The sequence below is a fragment of the Nestor notabilis genome, unplaced genomic scaffold (genome assembly GCF_000696875.1).
Source record: "Nestor notabilis isolate BGI_N333 unplaced genomic scaffold, ASM69687v1 scaffold3634, whole genome shotgun sequence".
NCBI classification, from domain to species: domain Eukaryota; kingdom Metazoa; phylum Chordata; class Aves; order Psittaciformes; family Psittacidae; genus Nestor; species Nestor notabilis.
In genome coordinates, this window is record NW_009924080.1 from 61,656 (window position 1) to 86,532 (window position 24,877).

Sequence of the window (24,877 nt, forward strand, 5' to 3'; positions counted from 1 at the left end):
GGATTACAGCCCAGTGTTCATAGGTGTCTAGATTTCCAATACTTATCCTCATCTTGGAAATGAGATTGGATGCAATTCTGAGGTTCCTTCTTGTGAATATCATGGGGAAAAAAGCTGGTAAACATCACTGTATCGATGCAGACTTTCATTACTGTCCTTGCCCAGTTATTAGATACCTAACATGCCACTATTCTCATCTCTAATATCTTTGTGCTACTTCTATAAACATGAAGTTTAGATGACTGCAATTTCAATTTGTTAAACATTTAACAGATGTCTTGTCTTGCATCAAAACATATGTATGATTTTAAAATACTGAGAACACAAAACATTTGTAGTCCATGGGAGTTGAGGATATTTGCACTCTCTACTAAAAATCACAAAAAAAGAATTAGAATATGTGCAAGTAAACCAAAATGGCAACAAGAAGGATTACATCTGAGTGCAACTGTCATCCAGCTAATTAGATTTGTGTCCAGTGCAACGTCAAATAGTGTAAACTGCTTGGTTTCACAATGTTGGAGGAGAGTGGTAGCCAAGAAAGTAAGCTGAGAAAATATTGGATTTGAAGAAAATGCAAGCTGCTCTGTAGAACTTGCTTAAAATATTGCAATGCCAAAAAGTTCATACCAAGATTTTTAGCAATAAATTTGCAGATTTATAGGAAGCTATCCATGTGCAAAATACATTCCTGTGTATATTCCTCATCTCCTCTTTCTATTGTAATGAAGTGCAGTGAGACGTTAAGCTTTTTAGCTTTTCTGCCTGTGGAGAGTAAAAAACGTGAATTGACTTTCTTATAGTTACACATTTTGTCACTTCAAAGAAAACCTAAACTTTCAGAATAAGCATACACTTTCTGGGGGAGGAGAAAGGGGAAATATTGAACATGACTATTTGGGTGCAGTATTTGTTTTCTCTTCTGCTTGTAGGAAATGTGCCTGAAACCTAAGGAGGTCCAGTGACTTTCCATCCTTAAAATGATTAAAATGTAGCATCTTCCTTCTTTTAGTCTGATATATTGTTCCATACTGGGCAGTGTTTTCATTGATCGTTGATGGGATAGTATGTATTTATATAATTTGCAACTGGCTGCAGTTTACACACAAAACAAAATAGAGAAACAATGCAAAATTAGTACCAACTCACGGATGGTAACACAGCCTGCTTGGGGGAGAAAGAACAGGTGCACAGCATTGAAGGGGTTTAAATGTCCTTGTTTATGACAGATTAAATAGGCAGGGTAGTGTGATGCTGTACTCCAGAATAAAGCAAACTCATGGTTTGTACATGAGTACTTATTTTGTGCAACCTAGTACTGCTGAGGTTTCACCTATGAAATCATAAGTTACCAGTGCTGATCTTCAGAGTTTGGACAATCTTGAGAAAATCTGGGGGAAAGAAAAGGAGATGCTTGAAAACAAGAATTGGGAAGAACTTAAAGAAAAACTTGATGTTGTCTGTAACTTAAAAAAACCCACCAAAACCACTATGTGTGAATAGGAAAAAGGTGATTGTTACCAGTGTCTACTTAGGACAGAAATAAAAGCAAACATTTCTGTTGGAGATTTCCCTTGGATTTTAGGGAGGACAAGGATGGCTAATTGCTGTAGTAGTTTGCATAGGCTTTGGGGTCCCTACTAATGGAGATTCTTTGGGACAGGTTAAGTAACTATCAACAGTGCTGTAGCATATTACGTCTTGCCACAAACATGGCTTAATAATCACGTGTAATAGTTCAGTCCTTGACTTTTGAGACTTTTTTTTTTTTTAAAAAAGAACTAATCCCAATTTAGATGTTTATTGAAGAACTGTGCAAGAATAAATCCATGTAAAAGCCATGACAGTGTGCAAGGAGGGGATCGACCAGGCTGTTGGATTCTGTAAGTAAAGATGAGATTCATTCCAGAGTGTGAGGGGGTTAGAAGAAAAATAAGCAAAAAATTACTATAAAGGGCATTTGTAGCATGAATTACTGGAAAAATGAAGGATAAAGAGAGAATTTATCTCTAAAGAGATAAATGCTTTCCATCAGCTGACTCATTATATTAAAAAAATACTAGCAGCATAAATAGCTTATCAGCCCAAAGGAAAAATTTTCAAGTCAGAGACTCTTGAGAATTAACTTTCTCCCCATCCCCCAATATACAATGGGACATCTTTTTGCATATCTTTTTCTTCCCTTTTTTTTGGTTTTGGTTTTTTTTTTTTTTTTTTTTTTTTTGGTTTTTCATAAGTCAAACTTAAACCACAGTCACAGCTGACTTCAGCAGCAACTGGAAATGGAACATCTGGTAGATTATATTTGAGTGCCTAAATTTATGTTCCTAGATCTGTATCTGCAGGCGGTGCCATGTGCTGTTCTATCCTCGTCGGCTGGTAGGGAAAAGATGTGAGTACAGAACGAGGGATAGGAGTTGGTGCTGGGGGGAAGGGAGGGACGTTCCTCATGGATGAGACTCTATAGAAGTCTTTGGCTTTTTTTTTTTTTTATTGTGGTGGCGTTTTTTTGTTTGTTTGGGGTTTATTTTTTTAAGTCCTGCACAGCCCCAACCATGCATAGTGATGGCATTTCACAACCAGTATTCTGTCATTAGCAGTACTTAGGTATTTAAAGCCAATTGGTGAATATTGTGCTGTCCTAGCCAGTTTTTCTACTGGATGGTAGGGGACCCAGATTTGTTGTCTCTTTTGAACCAAGGGTATGTGCAGCACCTCCAAGGGTACGTCCGTGCCTCCCCTGGCCTTACATTGTGTTAGTAGGTAGAGAAAAGCCCGTCAGGTACAGAGCAAATGTTTAGAGTAGGTCAGTGAATGGTTATAGAGGGGCATGTGACAGCTCTGCATGTCCATGCTTTACCATGGATGGATAAATTGGGGCTTTTGGGAAACAGAGGGCTTGTGTTTATGCCACTGAAGTTTTGTTCTGAAAATACTGCAAACCTCTGCTTCCTGTATTAAAATGGATTTTTTCTCTTCACTTGATGACCACTTTCAGTTGCCACTGGCTTAATTGCCTTAATGACAGCTTTTTTGTTTTCTTTTTCTGTCTTTTTTTCTTTCTTGGCATGGACAGGCTAAAGGTTATCTAGACAGTGAGGTATGTAAGGCCAAAGCCATTGATGAAGATATTGAGGTAATGTTATGCCCAGCATGGACATTCAGGAGTTAAGATGGCATGGTAGCATATGGCCAGTGCTATGTTGTATTTTTTTAGTTTCCCTCAAGCAGTGTCTGTTTTGTAAGTCTTATGTTGGGAGGTAAGTCTTAGGGTGACTCTCATGCCTGGTAGTAGCAGTAAACAAAAACAAGTATTTGCAATAATTATTTGCTTAATTCTATTTGAAATTTGACAGAGTAAAATCTGACTTGAAGGCAACTTTTTTTACATTGTATAAATTTATTATTAAATCATCAATTTTTACTTTTCTACACTTAATGGAAAATGTATCTTTACTTACAAATATTTAGACAGCTGAACTGTAGGGACAATTTTCAGCTGTCATGTTATTTGTCTACAGCAAAACTAACACTGGGATTTTTCTTTTACTTTAAACTGAATATAGAACTTGAAACAAAGATGACTTCGAGTTTCTCAGCCTCTCAGAGCAAACGCTACTGCCACCATTCTTTCTAAGCTCCAAGCTTCCCATACTGGACTATCTTCTCGTCCAGTTTTGGTATGCTTTGCCAAGATTGCTGACATTTGCATATTTTAACAGTTTGAAATATCTAGTCTCTTTCATGAGTGGCTGCTCTCCTCAGGCTGAGAGATAAATCAGGAAGAACTGTGTTCTGTGTTTATGATGTTTGACTTGTGAATATATCAAGGAAAAGAATCATTGTAGTTTTAATAGTTCCCACATATTCACCTTAGGTACTCACTGCTAAGCTTCATAATTAACCTAGACACTACATGTTGCAATTTTTTAACTATTGCTTATCTTAATACAACTTGTAAATGGTAAATACCTTCTGTACCACATTGCTAAGGCAATCAATATGTAATTGACTTGAAGATTTAAAGCAAGTATCTTGCTGACATCATGTTTACTGTTTGGCATGCCAAATTAATTACAGTATGTATTGCAGTTGTTGTATTATAAGCTACATCTGCTTTTAGTTAACTTTCTCTGTAAATGAGCAACTGTCAGTGCATATCGTTTCTTGTACTCTGAAGAAAAATTCCCCAAACTTGTAATTGTGTACTTTAAAAATTAAAGGACCGTTGTCTTTAGATCATAAGTTCGTTTATTTCTTTTGTTTCTGGAGGAGCTGACCCAAGCATAGATTACTCCTCCCTGTTTTGCAATAAGTAAATGAACAGAAGAGACTGTCCCAGGCCAATTGAAACTTGGCCACCGGAGTTCATGTTGATTCTCTTCAATCTGAGCAGTTAGACACGCACAAATCCACAGCATCCTGTGTGCCAGCAGCTAGCAGCAAATACTTCATTTACTGGAGTTACTTGTACAAGCCTCCAGACTGCTACCATTTCAGAAACCAGGCAGATCAAGTCTCTCCTTTTTGCGTGCAGTGTAGATGACAACAGAGAAGGCTTTTAAAGGAAGTAACATTTGCTTGAGCCTTTTATCTTGTTTGCAGTTAGTTTGTAGATTCTTCTGTGCTGGGGGGGGGGGGGGAAACTACAGCAATGAATGCCAGCCCTACACAAAAATGTGAAATCGTTAATTTGTATTGGCTCAGAGAAAGGTACAATATATCTGTGGTCACATTTGTGAATAATTTTAGGAAAAAACAAATTCTAGGTAGCAAAGGAAGCCAGCAGGTAATCATGGTACTTTAAATTTACAGAAGAGTGATTTGAACTGTGCTCATTCCTGTAAGAAGAGCAGGAATAGAGCTTGGAGCTTTTCTATTTTTGATTAGGGCTTGCCACGCTTTCTGTAAAGAACAGTGATTTACTTATACTTGGGCAGATAGTGAAGAGCCAAAATACAAACACGGTTGTAATATGAAGGGAATTAGCAAGGGGTTCATCATTAAGTTAGAGTACTTCGCAGTATCTGTAATAAAAACTGACATTTTGGGCCCTGGAATGTAATAAAATAAATTCTTATCATTGCAATTTAAATTACTTGTGAGTACAAGTTTTTCCAGTGAAAACTGGAATTAGCTGATGTATTGCATTTGGATTTTTAGGAGCTTCTGTCCAGTAGTAGATACCTTGCAATGTCTCCCATATTGTGTTGAGATGTAAACTAGAGACTGATGTACTATTCCACTCAGACTCCCATCCTTCTATTTAAACTCAAGTTCGGGGCATACAAAAAACATTTTATCAGGATGACTGCTGAAATTTTCATCACACAGATGTTCAAGAGGCAATTAATTTTCCAGAGGTAAGTTTTACTATTGGTCTAATACTGGAGAGAGACAGATGGAAAGAACTGATGCAGAGAAAATTAATCTGAAAACAGGTCAGGGATGATTTTTTTTTTTTTTAAAGACAATACTTGACATCTATCAGGTGTTGGGTTTTTTTTGTTGTTTGTTTGGTTTTTTTTCCTAAGCATATCACAAATCAATTTCTCTGCATAAGAGCAGTATGGCCAGTGTTTTGTTCATTTGCTATGAACCACTCCCTAAAAAGCAAAGCAGAAGTTCTAAGTAGGCTCTTCGGGAAAGGAAATTTCATTTCCTAGGTGAGCTGCAAACTGCCTGTAATTCTGGAGAAAATCATTTAATAACTGTGAATAAGAATAACCTTTCAATGTAAGATATACAACTGTTACAGTGCCATATGCTAATAGCCAAGCAGTGGTAGATTATTACATTATTAAAATGTGCAATTCAGTATTCACATCAAAAATTCACATGAAAATCAAGATGCTGTATAAAAGCATCTTGAAGTTTTTAATAGTCATAAATAATTACCACTAGGTGACTAATTCTTTTCTTTATTTGGTGCATCACACATGGACTTAGAAGGAAGGTGGCAATATCACTTCCTTTAGTTGCCTATTACCTTTTTTCATCCTGGAGACTACAGCCTGCACAGCAGTGACACATGGAAAAAGCTGTAACACTGCCATGCTGACTTAAAAAAATAAAATCCACCCTGCACCTGTGCTTTTACAAAATAAGAAAAGAAATAGTCTTGTTCAATGAATGGAGGAAACTAGTTTATAATAATCATAGCAATTTTTGAGTCACATTTCATACACTTATTATCGTAACATTAAAATATGTATTGATATTTCAAACCCAAGATGTAGAAATGTAGTGTATGTGACAATGATCTAACTTTCTGTATCAAAAAATGGCTGCCTTCTAATAGCCTCAAAAAAGATTGAGGTTTGTCTTCTTTAGTATCTATGTATTGTAAGCAATGTTATTTGTATGAGGTACATGGAAAGACAAAACAGGCAGTGAATGCAATTTGCTTCCACTTGAGTTCTCTTTCATAAGAGACTAATAAGCCATTAACTTAGTGTTAGACTATGAATCATCAGACTAGAGTTTTACTGGGTTGTCAGTGCTATAAGAAAACCCCTGTATTGTGCCCTTGTCAGTCTTTGGTTTGCATGCTCTGTGTACCAACACCACACAGGTAACTGATGCAGATGTCATTCACTAGGTTTCATGAGCAATAAGCTGATGAATTTTCTAAATATTCAGATCTTATTTTTATTAGAAGTAAGAAAAAGTAAATACTGTCATTAGTGTGTGATCAAGATGAGTAAAAAGGTCTGTTAGAGCTCTAAACTCAGTCTTTAACAATAGTTCACTATAATGCAAATAGTAAACTATCTAATGGTGCTTTTTATGCTTGGTGTTTGCCGTGTTTGCCCAAAACCATTCGTGTTCCCCAGTGTTGTTGCTGTTGGGCTTCTGACCTCAGCAGGCACCAGTCTGTGTTTTGCCTTGGCTCACAAACCACATGTTCCAGCTTTTGAGCTACTTGTTGCCCTGCCTCCAATATTAGCTCCTTGGGACCTGCCTGTAACCTTCTGCTCTTGCAGAAGCTGTTTGCTGATGGGGATCTCCTCTCTGGGGTGGCAGTCTTCTCTATGTGATGTTGCATCTTTTTACTGCATTCACTGCACTCAAGATCTTTACTTTGCAGCTGACTATATGCTTGATGTTGTGCATTTGTATCCCCGTGTGTTTGGGTTGCGGTGGGAAGCTTAAAGGTACTCTCTGAAAGGCAAATACAATCACAATGCATGATCTGACTATGCCTTGCTGTAATTTGAAATAAGAATAATTTTTATATATTTCAGGTAGCTGTTGCTACATGATTAGCTCTCAAGCAAACATTTTTATTATTCGACTTTTAATTTTTCTTTTAAAAAAAGAAAAGAAAAAAACAACACCAAAAAAACCCATTCACCATGTTCATCAGGAATACACTTGAAGTAAGAATCTCTAAAACCATAACCCAGGAAAGGGTGACTTTTTCTGGGGAGAATCCATTTTACTCTGTAGAAGTGTGATACTAAAGCAGAGAATGTAATAGAGTACTTGTAATCATAACCAAAATTACCATATCTAGATGTCTTTGGCTTTAGTCACCAGGTGTGATGTCATATCAAGAAACAGCTATTTCCATCTTTCTGAGAATACTTCATCTCATACTGATTCTCAGGAAGACAGTTTTGTCCTGTTCACTCAGGTGTATCTAGTACAGTAGGCTTTGCTGGAGACAAGCTGCATCCTCCTGTTCCAGCCACAGAATTAATACTTTCCCATAGCTGTATAAAAATCAGCTCGCATATTGGAATGGAGTCAGACCAATCAGATGTTAAAAGGTGCAGCAGTAATCAGGAAGCATGAAAGTGTGAAGTAAGTGTAGTTGGATTTGGATGTGGGAGAATTTGAAAAGAAGGTTCAGCCTGAGGCATGCATTTAGGCTCATGAGTCAGATGTTATGATGCTTTTTATCAAAACACAGCCACAGTGATTTTTTTTTTATTATTTTTTTGCAAATGTGTAAGGAACTAGAATTATCTTGACGCCTATGCATCAAAACTGTGACCTCGAATACGAGTCTGCATGTGGTGAAGATGGTATTATTTGTAGGAATGTTGTGGGTTGTTTTAAGTCTTCTACTGAGTTGATCTTATAATACTATAGCTTTTTTCTTCCCTTTATTTCTTATTTTCTTTCCCAGACATTGTGGTACTGTGTTTGTGCTTTGAGATACAATGGTAACAGACATTTAAGTAATGAACTGTGAATTCATTGGTTCCATGCTGAAAAAATAAGACATAACAGACTTTGTGTCCTGCTGAGAGATTGCCTTGTCTTGGGTGGCTGCTTAGGCTAAAGGCTGAAGAACAACTGCCCAAGAAGTGGCAGAATTGCAGCATGGTATGAGCTTTTTAGTGTCTGAATGTACTTATACAATGTCCCTAATGACCTTTTTTAGAAAAAGTAAACCAAGAAATTTAAGCTGATTATGGTGGTAAGAAACTGAAATTGTGTAACTAAAATGGAGTCTCTGGATAACAATTAATTCATTCTTATTTCTTCTTTTCAGGTTTTCTTCTTCTCCACCTTGGCCTTCCCCTTCTCCCTTCAAATCCAGTTATTTTTCCTGTTTAAATTGCCATACGTTCTGTTACTTCTTCTTTGCCTTACCTCTTTGCTTATGCTTTGAGAAGTCTTTTCAGCTTCATTTCCTCTGTCACTGGGTCCAAATCCAGTCATCAATAGCTTATTTCTCCAAAACTGATAAGTTGTACAGGTAATCTATTTTTTCTAAAGCTTATCTGATGCTTCTGGCTAATTTTCACTTAATTCTGGGTATTCTGAACATTAATTTTCACTGTTCTGCTGGGATGTTTCAAAGCTGCTGAGAGACCCAAATGTGGGATTCAGCTATGATTTGATGCACAAGTGCACCTCATCTTATTTCTTTTCATTTGTGAGGCTACACCAAACAGATATTTCACTTTAAATAGCCATTTTACTTAAAGTAGCCTGTCACAGGTTTTAAAATTTTCTTTTTAACTATACTGAAATCTTCTGAGAAACAAGATTCTTTGCTCTACCCGATGTTGAACAGCATTTCCTTAGTTTTGTGTGTGTAAGGTTGATGTTTTACCCAGTCTCTGCTTCATGAATATCTCTGTGTGTGTCTGTATATGTGTCTATACATGCATTTTTATAAATGTTTCAAAGAAGTAAGGAGGAGATTGTAGGCTTCATTGTCTTGTGGTTGTTGCAGTGCAGAATTGAAAAGCAGTGCTGTGATGTGTCAGCAACATGGACAGTGGGATCAAGTGCACGCTTGGGAAGGTTGCTGATGACACCAAGCTGTGTGGTAGGGTCGTCACAATGGGGGAAGTGATGTGAAATTTATGAAGTTCAAGGTCAAGTGCAAGGTCCTTCACATGGACCAGGGCAATCCCAAGCACAACTACAGGCTGGGCAGAGGAGGGGTGAGAGCAGCCCTGAAGAGAAAGGCTTGAGGGTGTTGGTTGATGAGAAGCTCAACATGACCCAGCCATGTGCGCTTGCAGCCCAGAAAGCCAACAGTGTGCTGGACTGCATTGAAAGAAGCATGGTCAAGGGAAGTGGTTCTCCCCTCTACTCTACTCTTGCGAGACCTTGAGTACTGCATACAGCTCTGGGGCCCCCAGCACAAGAGATATGTGGACCTGTTGGAGTGAGTCCAAAGGAGGACCGTGAAAATGATCAGAGGGCTGGAGCACCTCTGCTATCAAGACAGACGGAGAGAGTTGGGCTTGTTCAGCCTGGAGAGAAGGCTCCAGGGACACCTCAGAGCAGCTTCCAGTGCCTAAAGGGGGCCCACAAGACAGCTAGAGAGGGACTTCTTGCAACAGCATGTAGTGACAGGACAAAGGTGAATGGCTTTAAACTGAAAGAAGTGAGATTTAGGTGAGGTATTGGGAAGCTCTTCACTTTGAGGGTGGTGAGGCACTGGTACAGGTTTCCCAGAGAAGCTGTGGCTGCCCCATCCCTGGCAGTGTTCTAGGCTAGGCTTTGAGCAACCTGGTCGAGTGGAAGGTGTCCCTGCCCATGGCAGGGGGGTTGGAACTAGATGATCTTTAAGGTCTCTTCCAACCCAAACCTTTCTATGATTTTATATTTACTGCTCCTCAGGTGACTATGTAACAGCAGCAAAAATGTAAAAACAACAAAGGGTTACATGTAAACTGCTTTCCCTGGCGCTGTTGCAGAAGCAGTGCAACAAGTATCTACTCTTTCTCAGCCTCCTTGTCATATTCTGAATAGAACAGAAATTCTTCTAAAAATGGTTTGAAATTAGATGCTGGTAAAGTGGAAAGTTGAGCTAAAGTTCTGAGAAGACAGTCTTTCAAATACATGTGCAGATATAGGCAGTAATTCTAGCTTTTCCCAAGGACATTTTGTAATCAGCTGTTTGTCCACAACAAAGAGATCCCCTAGAATGCCCAGAGCCTCAGGATATGTCTACTCTGAAGACACAATTAATTGCTTGCAGCCCATGTTGAGTTTTGTGATGCTTTGAGTAGACTTTTGATCATGCCTAAGTTAACTAGTTGAAATCTCATTCAGAGATGATGATGCTGCGGTGTAATTTAAACTACAAAACGAAAAAACAAAAACACAACCAAAACCACCACCCATGTTGTTGAATGATATGTCTGAGGATACACAAGGAGTCTGCAGTAGAAAATGGCCCACTGCATTCTGCTTTAATACATGAGTAGCTTTCTCTTCTCTTGTGGTTTGGATATACCAGGAGGTGAAGGAAGTACACTGAGATGCATTGGAGAAAAGGTGAGAATTCTTCTAAACTGATAAGTCAACAGCAAGAAGTGTCTGAGTGACAAATCTCCTTTCTTATTCAGTCGAGTTACTCTGTGTATCCCTTTAATTGTGAACATTTGCTGCATGCTTTTAGCTTTAATGTTTCTTCTCCATGGGAACAAATTGAGCCTATTTCAAGACTATCAGCTATCATGAATCTACTTTGGTCAGTGAATATCCACTCTAACAGCTGTACACATAGTATTTCCTAATTTATTTTAAAACATTAAATTTATTCAATTCAATTATCCATTTTTCCTTATTAATAGGAAGTCCTTTTCCTTTCTGATTAATTCACTTGTCTATGTTTCATGGGGTTGTTGTAGGGCAAATGATGGACTCACATTTTCATTTGAGAATACAGCAACTTACATGTGTTCACTTTTTTCTTTTTATTTTAACTTCTCAAAATTTAGCGTGGTTTTGTCAGTAATTTTGGGGCAAATATTTTCATAGCTTGTCCTAAAAAATGTTAGGCCTGTTTGTGTCTTTGTTTTAATCTGAGTGGCGCAAGTTCAGTAATACTCATGGGCTATTCAGATCCTAATCAGCTTCTTATTAAGAATGACTGTCATCTGCCCTGGTGTTGCCCAGTTGTCTGGCTATTTTTAGGATAGTGTTATTTCTGTAACTTAAGTAAAGTCTGTTCATCCTGTAAACAAGCTACATGCATAGCTGTGGTCTGAAGAGCTTGCCCAGATGTTAAATGTGATGTCTGAATTGCAGGAGAGGCCTACACAGTTAAATGGTTTAATTATTTGAAATACTTTTTGCTGGGCAAAAATCAGTGTAGATGCGTTTGCACTGGAACAAACATATCTGCTTGGAGGAGTTTCGTTTTGTTTACTGAAATTTTGCACACAATAGTAGCAAAAAAGCTGGAGGCTTGCTTGTATAGCTGTGGACAAAGACAGAGGAGGTGGAAACTCTGCCAAAGTGCAGAGTGAGGAATTTGAGGATAGGAGCAATAAAAGACCACTTGAAGGCAGGAGTCTGCCAAATGAAAACTGTTGAGAAAAATTTCCAGCATTTTCTGTTGTGTAACTTGAGTTTTCTATTTTATGTAAATATTCCCCCATTCCTGAGATGGGGAGTGAGATCTGTTAAAATTAATTTTATCTTTTCCATTCTTATGGGAAAAAATACTGCCCATCAAAGTCATTAAAAGGTTTTTATATTTTGCAAGACGCTAATCATGTTGTTTCTTATGAATCAAAATTTTCTCCAGTTTGTGGTACTACACTTCTATTTAAAGCACTAGAGCCTTATATGCTTTTAGCAACACAGACTTCTTCTGAAGCCTTTGTTCTGTGTTAACAAATAGTTTGTAAAGCTTTGGTGTCTTATTTCTTCATTCATAGTAGGCATCTGTTCTTTTCTGTAACTCTAGTTTTACTTAAAGTATATTTCCAGCTGTATGTAAAAGCTTAAAAAAAAAAAAAGGGGAGGAGGGAAGGGTGGGCAGGGAAATGGGATTTTCCCCCCACTGCCCCAGTAAAAATAGATATCAAACCTAGTGTTCCTTAGGGATGAAGTATGGCACATCTTGATGATCAGATAGTGTTGTCACCTGGACAAAACTGGCATTGTTATGGCTGCAGTTGCACCAAGAGCCATTTCGGTGGGAATTGGTTGGTCTTGTTCAATGGGTGGTCTCATGCCAGTTAAGGCTGTGTGCAGGTGCTGTGGTCAGTTCAGATACTGACTGGAGGGTGATTTTGTGCTTATCTGTACTGACAATACTATACATACATTACACCCACTATATCTTTATGCCTGACAATCCTCTTCATGCTTTTAATAGTGCCATTTATCTTGTTTTGGACTTTGTTGAGAATGCATTGCAACCGTTGCACTCTGTGGCTGTTTCAAATATTATATGTAGAGCTTTGTCCAACATACATTTTTGTCTAAGGCAAGGTGGTATTTTTGGTTTCTGAATTAAAAAAAAAAAGTATAGCTGTTAATCCGTGGAATAAATAGTTCCACCTGTATAATAGGTGGCAGGGAGAAGTTTTATGTTCAGCCCTATCTAATCTAAATACAAGAGCAAACAAACATCACTTGTCATATTCAAGGACTGAACACACTAAGTTTGTAGTGCCAAGAAGCAATAAATTGTCTGGAACCCTTTTGAATGTATTTGGCTACTTATTGGTGACAACAGCTTCAGAAAATGTTTAGAAATCATAAGTAAGTCAACTGTTTTAATTACTCCCTTGTATTGATGCTCAAAGATCTTATGTGGTTGTTTCATCCCTACTTGGATAGGAATTCTAAAACCAATTTTCAGATACTATCCAGTTTCAGACTTTTCCACAAAATAGTTTGGATTATAACCAGAAAGCTGAAACTGAAGGTAAATGCTGATTCCATTAGTAACAGATTTTCTCTATTTAACAGACAGTTGTTTGAGGTCAAATGCAGCCTGATCTGCACTGGGCTTGCAAGAAGCTTGGGAGAAACTTGCTTTTTATCTCCTGGTAAATGTGCCTATGGTATAGCGTTTTACAAACAGAAAGTCCTGTACTTTGAAAATAACTAACTTAGGCAGGAAAAAAACAGGCAGCTTCTCTAGCTCATTTTTCTTAATGATTGGTCCAACAAGAGATTATTTAGGGTTGGGCTCAGAAAGAGAGTTTATATAATGATAGCTGATTTGATAAGCATATCTTACCAGACATTCACTGGAAGATACTATTGAAACTAAGGGTTACTTAATCTCAGGGAGGGGAAAAAAGGTAGAACAAGAAGTGTCAGAAAGCAGGCACAAAGCTGGGAGGCTGAAACAGAGGAACCATTAGAGCAGACAATTTTCTGCTTTTCCATGCTTTCCAGTGGAAACTATGCAAGCAAGCTAACTGATTCCACAGAGAGGTATATTTAAGAAATTTAAAGGTCTGTAATATACAAAAAATCAAGTCACATGATCTAATTACCTCTTTGTATTTTTAATGAATTCCTAAAGTGATCTATTTTTTTCAGTGATTTAGTTATTATTTAAGTACGAGAGTTTTTGCTGAAGCTGTCAGTATCGGCAAAAAAAGAAATCCAACTGAGATGAGAAATAGAGAAAATAAGTATTCTCAAATGTATTTTCACCCATGGCTAAACCAATAGCATTATGGAATGGTAATCATCATCTTTGGTACTAAGAAGATGACAGGCTTGATTTCAGATATTTTTCATACTTGTAACCAAATGTGTATTGAAATACAATGTTCACAAATATGTGAAAAATCAACCCCAAAGTGGTGGTGGTTGGATTTTGTATTTTTCCTGGTTGCTTCTAAAGAGCACTTGGGGCATACATAGTGTGCTAGAGTCTGCTTCTGGGAATTTCTGCCTGTGACATCCACTTCAAATATCATTCACAGCTTAAACACATTAGAACCACATAGCTTACTGTCAACTTTAAAGAGAAAAGAAGAATTGCCCTTAAGAGTTATTTTGGTTTGGGGTTGGGTTGTTTTTGTTGTTGATTTTGGATTTTATTTTATTTTTTTTTTACTTTGCTACATTATGTAAAGACTGAAGCAGCAGATTTTTAGAGCTGTGGATTCAATGTTCACGTTTTTGCAACTGCAGTTGTTCCACTTTTTAAAATAAAATATATGTTTCTCAGAACTCAAATTGCTGCATTTTTCTTGACTTTCATGTAACTTGGCAGCGAATCCCTTCAGTGTTTCTGTATCTTCAGCCTAATGCTCTCAGAACTTCCCAGTGGTAAAGACTAGAGATTTTTTTGTTGTAGTTGTTGTTGGAATGAAAAGAGTATCCAGACACGGCTTGAACAGTTTCAATTTTCAATTGAATACAACAGGTTTTCAATCTAAAGGTATATTTTTTGGCATTTCTTTAGTAGTGAAGTGATTTTTTTTTTTTTTTTTCAATCATCAAGATGATTGTCTTACAGCTATTGAGAGTATATTTATTTTTACATATCCTGACATGTATGTATCTGCTTAGCATAATGAATTAAATTAATACATTAGCCAGAAGAAGTTTTAGAATTTTATGGGTTTTTTGTTTTTGTTTTTGTTTTTTTTTAGAACAGTTCATCCCACCACAGGAGAAAAAGCACTGTTACACAGAAAATGGGGAGAGGACTCAAGAATTGGGGAAAAAGAAATTGGAATCACCTGCAAAATCTGTTTCTCATACTTAAATATTTTTGTTTGCTTTAATTGAACCTATATTTAATGCTTTGACAGTAATTTTGCATTGTGGTGCTTCATGCTTCTGGACACCAGATGGTGCTGCTAAGCTATCTCATGTGTAATTTTCACACTCTTTTTGAGTAATTGATGCTTGATCTAGTTCCAGTCAGTTCTGTACTATCCAACCAGGTGTATATTCCAGGATGCAGAACTATACCTGATAGCTCGGCACAACACTACCTACTATTTAAGGGCAATGGTCTGAAAATTATAATGTAAACTGAAGTATGTAGTAGAACTGATATTTTTAGGTCTTGCTGGGCAAAATCATCTATCAGCTGGTGTTCCTCCTGGTATATAGCTTAATAGCAAATCTTAATTTATAAACTTGACAATTTAGAAATTTGATTTATCAAAGTGTCATTTAAATTTGATTTAATAACTTCAATCAGAAAACTTCTGGTGGAGCCACCTTTATTACCAGGTTAAAACTGCAAAGTTCTAGAGGCTAAATATAATGAAGTGATGATGAGGGTGGGTTTGAGTTTGAGTTTCTTTTCACAGACATTGTCTTTGTTAAGCTTGAATGAGGCTGTCAAATAGCTTTTAGTTGTCTTCTGTTAATATTTGTTTGAGAAGACGTGATGGCTTAGTTACATAATTGCATTGCAGAGAACACTTAAATTACTGTGATAAACATTTAGCATTTGATTTCTTTCTAAATTGGTATCATGTTCAATAGACCTATCTGGCAATTCTAATCATGAGGTTGAAGGGATGGAACAATACATCTAGTGCTGAATCCCAAAGATTGATAGCACAGTTTATCACTGAGCTATAAATAATGGATACAAATTTATTTAAGCAATTAGGAAGATTTTGGTAGATATTTTACTGTGTTTTCCTTACGAGTCTGTCTGTCTTTTATAGATCCGCATATTAAAGTCTCTGGAAAAAAGGAAAATGTTAAAGAAGCGAAAGAGAAAATCATGTCTGTCTTGGACACAAAAGTAAGAAAGAACTTCTTTAGAATGACACCTTATCCCCCTATTTTGTGATGACATTGATCTCTTTAAATGGACTCATTTAAACAGAAGCTACTTATGGATGCTCTGAAACAGAGTCTCCAAAGTATTCCTTCTGGATGTTGATATTTGGTGTATACGCACATACATAAACATGCTGCAAGAAAATACTTGCTTACAGCTTTTTTTCCAGATCTGAACTGTATAGAAATAGTATTTCCAGCCATATGACTAAAAGCATGCACAGTTTCTTCACTGGATTGGGGTTTTTACTTGAAAATCTGAAATACAGCTTCACTGCAAACAGTAGATAATGCAGTGACTTCAGCAAACCTAGAATTTTGTATCTGTTTGAAGTTCAATTTCAGGAGCATTTATGCAATTCTGTTTCTAACTGTTACTGCATTCTTGTACTCTGAAACATTAGGACCAGTATTTCCAAAACATCTAGATTTTGTCCAGAGGTTTCATATGTTCATCAGACTTTCTTTTCATTGAATAGCAAGACTTCTGGGGCAGTGTGTATGGCTTCTGCATAGTTGTACGCCAACTTTTTGTTTCTCTGAACAGATTGCCAAAAGGAACACTCCAGTGATAAGCACCACTTTTTTAACAACTGTAAACAACATTATTATGGACTGTTAACAGTACAGCTTTTAACAACAGCTGTAGGCAGTGTTTGTGTATTTTATAAACTGATGTACCAGTAAAATCTGGTACGTTTGTTAAAGGAGGAGAAAAACCTGTTATTTTAGGTCCTATGGCTTTGATTTGCCGGTCTGCATCATATGATCCTGTGATAGGTCAGACACAGGTGTGTGACTGCAACTGAAAGAACATAGAATTAAAATAAATTAGAATGGATTGCTGAAAGACATGTAAGCCACAGGTGGTAAAATCTAGGACATGTTTTAAAAGCCTTAAACATTATTTTGAAGGTTTATTTTGGGGTATATATCTTTGTTATTTTCTCATAGGAAAGAAAATGTGAATAGTTTAGTGTCTGACTAAGATCTGTATTAAAAACATCTTACTTGAGTAGAAGCTAAGCCAGTTAAGCCACAGCAAAAAATACTTTGGTAATAAGATTTTGAATTTCATCCTTGAAGTTACGTTACTCTAAAATACTCAGGTTCTGCTGTGAACAAATCTAATCATAGGTGCTTGATTTCCAGAGCAATCGGGTAACCTTGAAGATGGATGTTTCGCATACAGAACATTCTCATGTGATAGGTAAAGGTGGCAATAATATTAAAAAGGTGATGGAGGAAACAGGATGTCATATCCATTTTCCAGACTCAAATAGGAATAATCAAGCAGAGAAGAGCAACCAAGTGAGTATTGTTTACTATTTAACTCATACTGTAATTCCTGAAAGTATAAACAACTTCTATACTACTACTACTTTTGTCAATTTGGGTTTTTTGGCAGGGAAATAGATTTTTGGTATTTACTGTGGAAAGCACAGGATGTCCAAAGTGAGCAAATCTTTAAAAACAGATGGAAACAATTCATGATGGTTCATGAATCATTTTAATTTTTTTAAATTAACATTATTTTGAGCATATGGAAGTCAACAACTTAGTGCAAATGATAGAGAAGGGGTATGAAAATCACTCTTTTTGTAAATGTTTTTCCTATTCGACACCTGACCTATTTAGAATACATGATTAATTTAGTGCTTTTGACTTATGATGTAACTTAGTTGAAAACTAAACTTGGTGGATAACCAGCAAAATTAGATGCCTTACTGTAAAAGTTCAACTTTCTTGGAATAAGTTATTGAACCAGGATTGTACGGTCATTTTTGTAATGCTGATACTATTGGAATGTTCAAGTCTTTCATCACTGTATTTAGAATTCCCTCTTGTGCATCTGAGTGGCTGCTGAGCAAAATACAGTAATTTCAAAATGCTCAAGAAAACCTACTGTTGTCGAGTATTAGCATTGAGCACATGTATACTCAGTAGTAATTCTTTATTTGATCCAAACTACTGTTTTGTTTGCTATACCGATTTTTTTTTTTTTCTAGTTATTTAAGCCTGTGTGACCTAATATGCTATAATATTCATAGATTACTTTTTAAGCTGGTTTTGGTTTTCAGGTACTATTTAGAGAATGCTTAAGATGTCACTGGGTGTGAAATAAGCATTGGGGTCTTTTTTGTTTGGTTGGTTTTGTTTGTTTTCATTTGGGTTTTTTTTTTTTTTTGTTAAGAAAACACGAGTACCTGAATAACTCTTCCAATGCCTCATTTGAAAATGTGATACTATGTTTTCTATATTCTTGTTCTTCCAGGTGTCTATTGCAGGACAGCCAGCTGGAGTGGAGTCTGCAAGAGTTAGAATTCGGGTAATAGTCTATCTCAGTATAGCATTCCTTTGAAAACACCTGAAAGGGGGAAAAAAATATATAGTTTTGGGAACCCTAAGGTTTTCTGGCTCTGTTATGACAACAGTAATAGAGGAATGTTTGTGAGTATCCATATGAGTAAAATGTAAAAGGTATTGTAAAAGCAGTGATTTGCGTACTGGCCAAACTTTTAACTAGTGCAAGGTGGACCTTGAACACAAGATCTACAGTATAAACAAGATATAATAAAGTATCACACACAGTGCTTAAAATTACATTTTAGTTTAGCCTCAACAAATGGCCAGTAGAAGCTCGGGCATTCTGGGTGGATCTATAACTTGGAAAAGGCAGTTACTGTCTTTTTAGTTTAACCATTTGATGTATAATTTGTGTAAGTAGTTTGGTGGAATTCAGCTCCATTCTCCACTTGTAGCACTTTTGTATCTTTACCTTCTAGTTTTGACATATCTGCATATTCTGCCATGGATAGTTATAAATCTAATTATTAAAACTTGTTGTAGTCGGGTATGTCACTTGCACAGTCTTAGTCTTGGCAGATATTAAAGCTGATGTAATGTTTATGTAGCTTTGTAGCTGACTTCAGGATGGGTGAACGGGAACACAAAAAAACCCCCAACCTGTGCAAAAAAAAACCCAACATAGAATCATAGAATAGTTAGGGTTGGAAAGGACCTTAAGATCATCTAGTTCCAACCCCCCTGCCATGAGCAGGGACACCACACACTAAACTATGTCGCCCAAGGCTCTGTCCAGCCTGGCCTTGAACACCTCGAGGGTTGGAGCATTCACAACTTCCTTGGGCAAGCCAAAAAACTCTTCTCTGGAAGAGTTGGTGCCGTTTTCCAACTCAAGACATGAGAATATTTTTATCAATGAACCCTGGACAGAGGATGTATTATGTCCGTAATCATCACTGACTGCTACATTATAATTCAGTAATAAAATTGTTATAGTTTTAGTGAGTATGACTGAGTTTTCTCTTCAGTTTGCTCTTCATTGTTGTTGTAGGAGCTGCTTCCATTGGTACTCATGTTTGAATTGCCTATTGCTGGAATTCTTCAACCAATCCCAGATCCTAATTCTCCCACAATTCAGCATATATGTCAGACATATAATATTTCAGTTTCCTTTAAACAACGCTCTCGAATGTATGGTGCTACAGTCATTGTCAGAGGATCACAAAACAACACTAGTGCTGTGAAGGTAATGTGTCTTCTTAAGTAGCTTCCTGTGTGTCATAAACAGATTCATAGTTTAGATACTTAGGAACTCTATTGATGTTATATCCTGCCTCATCAATACATGTTATGGTATGGTCACGTTGGAAGCCTGAGAGTTTGGGGTTTGTTTGGGGTTTTTTTTAGTAACTGGTGTATGTGAGGTGTAAAAATGCATAGCAAATAGTTTTAAGTTTAGGATTTAGCATCATTTTTGCTAAGCTTTCAATCTGTTTTTCATCTCTTGCACACCCGTTCAGATTTTTTGGTAATCTTACTCAACTTCGAATAAAAAAACCCAAACAAAATAAACCCAACAAAAATAACCACAAAACAAGCCCACCCACCCCATGAATTCCTCATGCTTTGATTTTCTCAATGTGCACTCAAGTATATAACCTTGAAAATTGCCCTAACATTCAATAAAACTGGTCTTGTGTATTGGGAGATGGAAATTTGACAGTGGAGTAAAAGGAACTGCCATGAGCCTATTTACCTTAATAAAAATTTTTCCTTGTTAAGAACTGACTGTGTGGTAGATTGATATGGTCTTGGATGGGTGTATCTCAAGCCAGGAAGAACATCTTAGGCCAAAATCAAAAGACGCATTTTGCCGGTATATCTACCCAAAGCTCACTTATCTTTCTTATTGCTGTATGTGGGCACAGAAGGTCTATTGGGATCAAACCATTTGACATTGGTTTATTGCTTACAATGGTAATTAAAGTCTGCATTTGGTCATGAAGTAGGAATAGTAGGTAGAGTTTAGTCCATCCATTACCTTTAACTATTCAATTAGGTTTTAAACAAAATGGAGTTTTGTCTTGAATGTGGAATGTAGGAGAAGTGAGGAAACATTCTGTAACGTTGGTTTGTATGCCTGTGAGCACTGTTTCACCACTTTCTTGCATTTCTCCTGCAGGAAGGAACAGCCATGCTTTTAGAACACCTAGCTGGGAGTCTGGCCTCTGCAATCCCTGTGAGCACACAACTAGACATTGCAGCACAGCATCATCTCTTTATGATGGGTCGAAATGGCAGTAACATCAAACATATCATGCAGAGGACTGGTGCTCAGGTCCACTTCCCTGACCCTAGTAACCCACAGAAGAAATCCACTGTCTACCTCCAGGGCACAATTGAGTCTGTCTGTCTTGCTAGGCAATACCTCATGGTAAATGCTTTCAGTGAAACTTGCTTGAAAAAATGCCAGATTATAGAAAATATGCTCATTCTGCATTTATTTATGGGTCAAATGTAAGTTAGCCTTAGAGAGGAAGCATGACTACTCACATTGCAAAAAGCTGATTCAGCTGAGTGCTCTATTTTTGTCAGTGACTTTGTAAGTACTTGCAGTTAGCTAAAATATTTCTGATCTCTGGTGTCACAATTTGAAAATTACCTTGGTAAAATAAATGCAACATAAGTGATTCACACTTAAAATAACAATATGCTCCTGAGTGATAGGCAGATTTTTGGAGGGTTTTGTTGTTGGGTGGTGGGTTGCTTACTTTGTTTTGCCAATATGCCTTTTTCATGTTTGTCAGATAAGTAGGTTTCATTTGGGAGGAAGTAGCAGGAATTTCTTAGTTCCTACATAGGTGAGTTTTCAAGGAAACTGGGAAACCATAGGAAATAATTACTCATTCTGTAGTCTTAAATACTTACTTACTAGTATCATAGTCTTAATATTACAAGACCTGTTACAGCCCTGGTGATGAATGTTATTAGTACAGATTTTTGTTATATTGATCTTTAAGCTTCACAGGAGCCTTTAGGCATTGTTGTAGTACTAATGTTTGTACATGGATTTATATACATATGGATATTTACAAATAACACATGGGAGTATTGGACTCAAAACCAATTTAAAGCTGGTATCAGGATAAACCACGATACCATTAAGATCCAGAAGTCCACCTCTTACAATGCACTGTGCCTTGCTGTAGAGTGGAAAACAAAAATATGGTGCTTTTCTGTTTATACAGTTATATTCATGATTATTATATTCTAGGATACTGTTGTGTGAAAATAGTAGGAGATACCATTATTCTATTTATCTCCTTGGTGAGGTTTAAATAGTGCTTTTCTGGAGGGTTGTGAAGTAGAAGGAAATGCAAACAAGCTGTTATTGGAACATCAAAGTACACCTTTACTCTAGAAACCTGGAGTTATGTAAGGGCTGTTTTTTGTTTTGTTTTTTTTTTTTTGGGGGGGTGTTGTTTGTTTGTTTGTTTGTTTTATAAATACTGAAGCCTGATTAATCCCAAACACATCAGTACAACTTAGTATCCCACATCACATCCACTGTATCACCCTTAAAAAACTGTACTGACCAGGAGACTTGGTCTGTTTCAACTCACAGGCATTGCAGGTCCTGAAGCTGTTGTTTCCAGCTTTGTTTGTAAAACAAGGATTAAAAACAAATTTTGCAAAGAGGGAATATATATTTTTAAACCATAAAAATTTGAAAAGCTGAGGAAGGAAGCGACTAACTAGATAAAAACTTACTTTCAATTTCTAACTTAGTAAAAAAGCAGTATTTTTCAGCTTCAGATAAAAAAAAAATATTCCACCCATGCCAATACCTACATGCTGCAGCTGTTCTCAACTGCTTTTTAAGTAAATTTCAATTCACTTTTTTTTTTGGGGGGGGGTGGTTTGGGTTGGTTTTTTTGTTTGTTTGTTTTATTTTTTTTGTTTTATTCTTGGGCATTGTTCAGTGGAATGAAATTTTTGTGTTCTGGAGTGATTTACTGCAAGGTGGGACTGTATATACTGGCCTTCTCACGATGGACACCATTGTTATTGCCTCCTGGCAGCTCTTCTTATTCAGTCAGAATAACAGCTGATGCTGTTTCACAGCTAGGCAACACAAATGTCCTATGGAATTGGAGAGGGGATTTAAAAATAGTGATTTCATCTCTGCAGAGTTCTTAGAAACTGCTATCTAGAAGCACCTGAACATCAATACCAAGGAAAGAAATAACATTTTTTCTGAACTTATAAGGCATTGTGATTGTAATTCTCATAAAAGACTAAATCTGAGCCAGAGTTTACAATGCATTGCATAGATAGATACCTTACAGTAGGACATATGTAATTTTTTAGTGCTGTCTTAAAAAATTGCTTAGCAGTATGTCTAAATGGAAACTTTTAATATCAGCTAGTAATTAATTTTATTGAGAAAGCTATGAATTCTATGGTGCATGAAGTGGGAATAGCCCTTATCTCTGACAATCATTGCAAGTCTTAGCTTCTAGTCATCAGCATATTGCTTGCAGGAATATATTCAGTGTTGTGATTAAGGCAATACTCACAGTAATGATGATGGCAAGTTGTAAAAGGAAAGAAAGAATACATAGTGATTTAAAATTAAATACTTACTTAAGCAAGAGGGGTTTGGAGTCTTGTTGGAAATATTCTTGCTCTATGCCTGAGGCATTGAATGGGGCTTTGGCCAGTCTGATCTAGTAGAAGGTGTCTATGCCATATCAGGGGGTTTGGAACTGGATGATCTTTCAGGTCCCTTCCAAACCAAACCATTCTAGGATTCTGTGAAGGTGCCTTGCTCTAATTTTCCTTAATTTAAAATTATCTTTTAATTTAAATTTTGGAAGTACTATGTAGCTGTAGGTGGTACTGTTGAGAAGTCCTATTTAAATATAAAATAATAGTGAACTAGTGATCTGAAGAATAAATACTCCCATCTGTTGTTTTTCATTCTGAAGTAAAAGCAGGTAACTAATTAAACAAGACCACTTTCATAAATGTATCTTACTGTGTTTTTTTTCCCTAATATATATAATAGTTTACTTCATTGTGAATCTAAAATCACAAAAAGTAGGATTTGTTTTTCACTGACTATACCCTCTAATTTTAGTTTATTAAAAGTTGCAATTTAATAATATCCTGTGACCATTGAGGTTTTTTTTTTTTTTTTTTTCTTGTGTTTGGGTGTTTTTGGTTTTTTTGTGGTTTTTTTTTTTTTTTTTTTAGGGACACTTTTTTATTACTTAAAGTTTCAATATTTCAAGTATTTTAGAGATGTCATCCATATTACTGGAAAATACTTACCTAGCAGATCTAGGACAGGGGAAGAGGAAGGTAGAAGTTAAGACTTGGGCAATGGTGACGTACAGAGACATTTCCTCAGAATTGTTTCCTTATCTCAACCGTAGTTTAAAGTGAGCCATTGGAGTATATGAGAGTCCTGCTGTCAATTCCTGACAGTGTTTTGTTCAGATTTAAGAGACAACAATGGTTTCTGAATTTGAACCGTCTGGAGTCTTCTAAGTCTGTATAAATAGCTAATGCAGTGTGCATATGGGCTGATTGGAATGTCAAATATTCAACAAATCATTTTACCCTTATATCATCAAAATGTTTGTTCAGAATCCCAGGGTAGAAATATACACCTGTATTCTTGCATACAAGGAAATGGCTTTACTTAAAATTTCATCTTTGATACTTTTTCAGAACTTATTGTATTATGATGTACTTCTATTATAATCTGTTTCATCATACTGCTAGGATTTTCATGGGAAAAGGGTAGATTACAAGTTTTATGATTTTTTTTTTTTGCATGTTTTCAGGGTTGCCTTCCACTTGTGCTCATGTTTGATATGAAGGAAGAAATTGAAGTAGAACCACAGTTTATAACACAGCTAATGGAGCAGTTAGATGTCTTCATAAGCATTAAGCCGAAGCCAAAGCAACCAAGCAAGGTTGGTGAGAAGTTAATATATTCTTTCCAGGCTTTCCTGTGAACTTTTCAGAGCTGGTGAGTTTGACACATCTGATCCTCCTCCCTACCTTAATGGATCATAAACTTGGAAGAGGTATTATATATTTTCTGCTTGAAATGCCAGCTTAAATGTTACAACAGCTCTCCTTAATGGCAATTTGACTTTCATTAAGTATCTGACAATACAGACATTAGCTGTTATATGGAATATACTGATAAAAGAAATAAATTATGAGGGAACAAACTGTATCTGATTAGAACTACTCTTGATTTCTTTTTAAAGAAATTAGTCTTAAGTTGCAGCTCTCCACATAACTGCAGTGTTCTTTAGCAGTAAAAATTAAACACAAAAAAACAAAGCCCCAGAAAACCCAAAACAAAAGAAAACCCCAAAATAATATGACTGAGAAGTCTGTGTTCTACACAAGATGCTGAAAAGAACAATGAGAATCAGAAAATACTTCTAATGGGAGCTGTTCATTTGTACAATATTTGGGTGAGTATGGATAGGCAACTCAGTTACCTGCTTTGTTTTATGTAATGCCATAACAGACAAAAAGTTCAAACTAT

General features: G+C 36.5%; 1 protein-coding gene across 1 annotated transcript in view; it reads left to right on the forward strand.

Moving 5' to 3' along the window:
• The window catches only part of BICC1 (BicC family RNA binding protein 1), a 68,591-nt gene that overhangs the window by 27,199 nt on the left and 16,515 nt on the right, over positions 1-24,877 (forward strand). The window contains exons 3-8 of the mRNA XM_010012453.1: positions 15,876-15,955; positions 17,146-17,304; positions 18,269-18,322; positions 19,352-19,546; positions 20,483-20,734; positions 24,156-24,287. Coding sequence (XP_010010755.1) covers positions 15,876-15,955; positions 17,146-17,304; positions 18,269-18,322; positions 19,352-19,546; positions 20,483-20,734; positions 24,156-24,287 — 872 coding nt within the window. The remainder of the gene's footprint in view (positions 1-15,875; positions 15,956-17,145; positions 17,305-18,268; positions 18,323-19,351; positions 19,547-20,482; positions 20,735-24,155; positions 24,288-24,877) is intronic.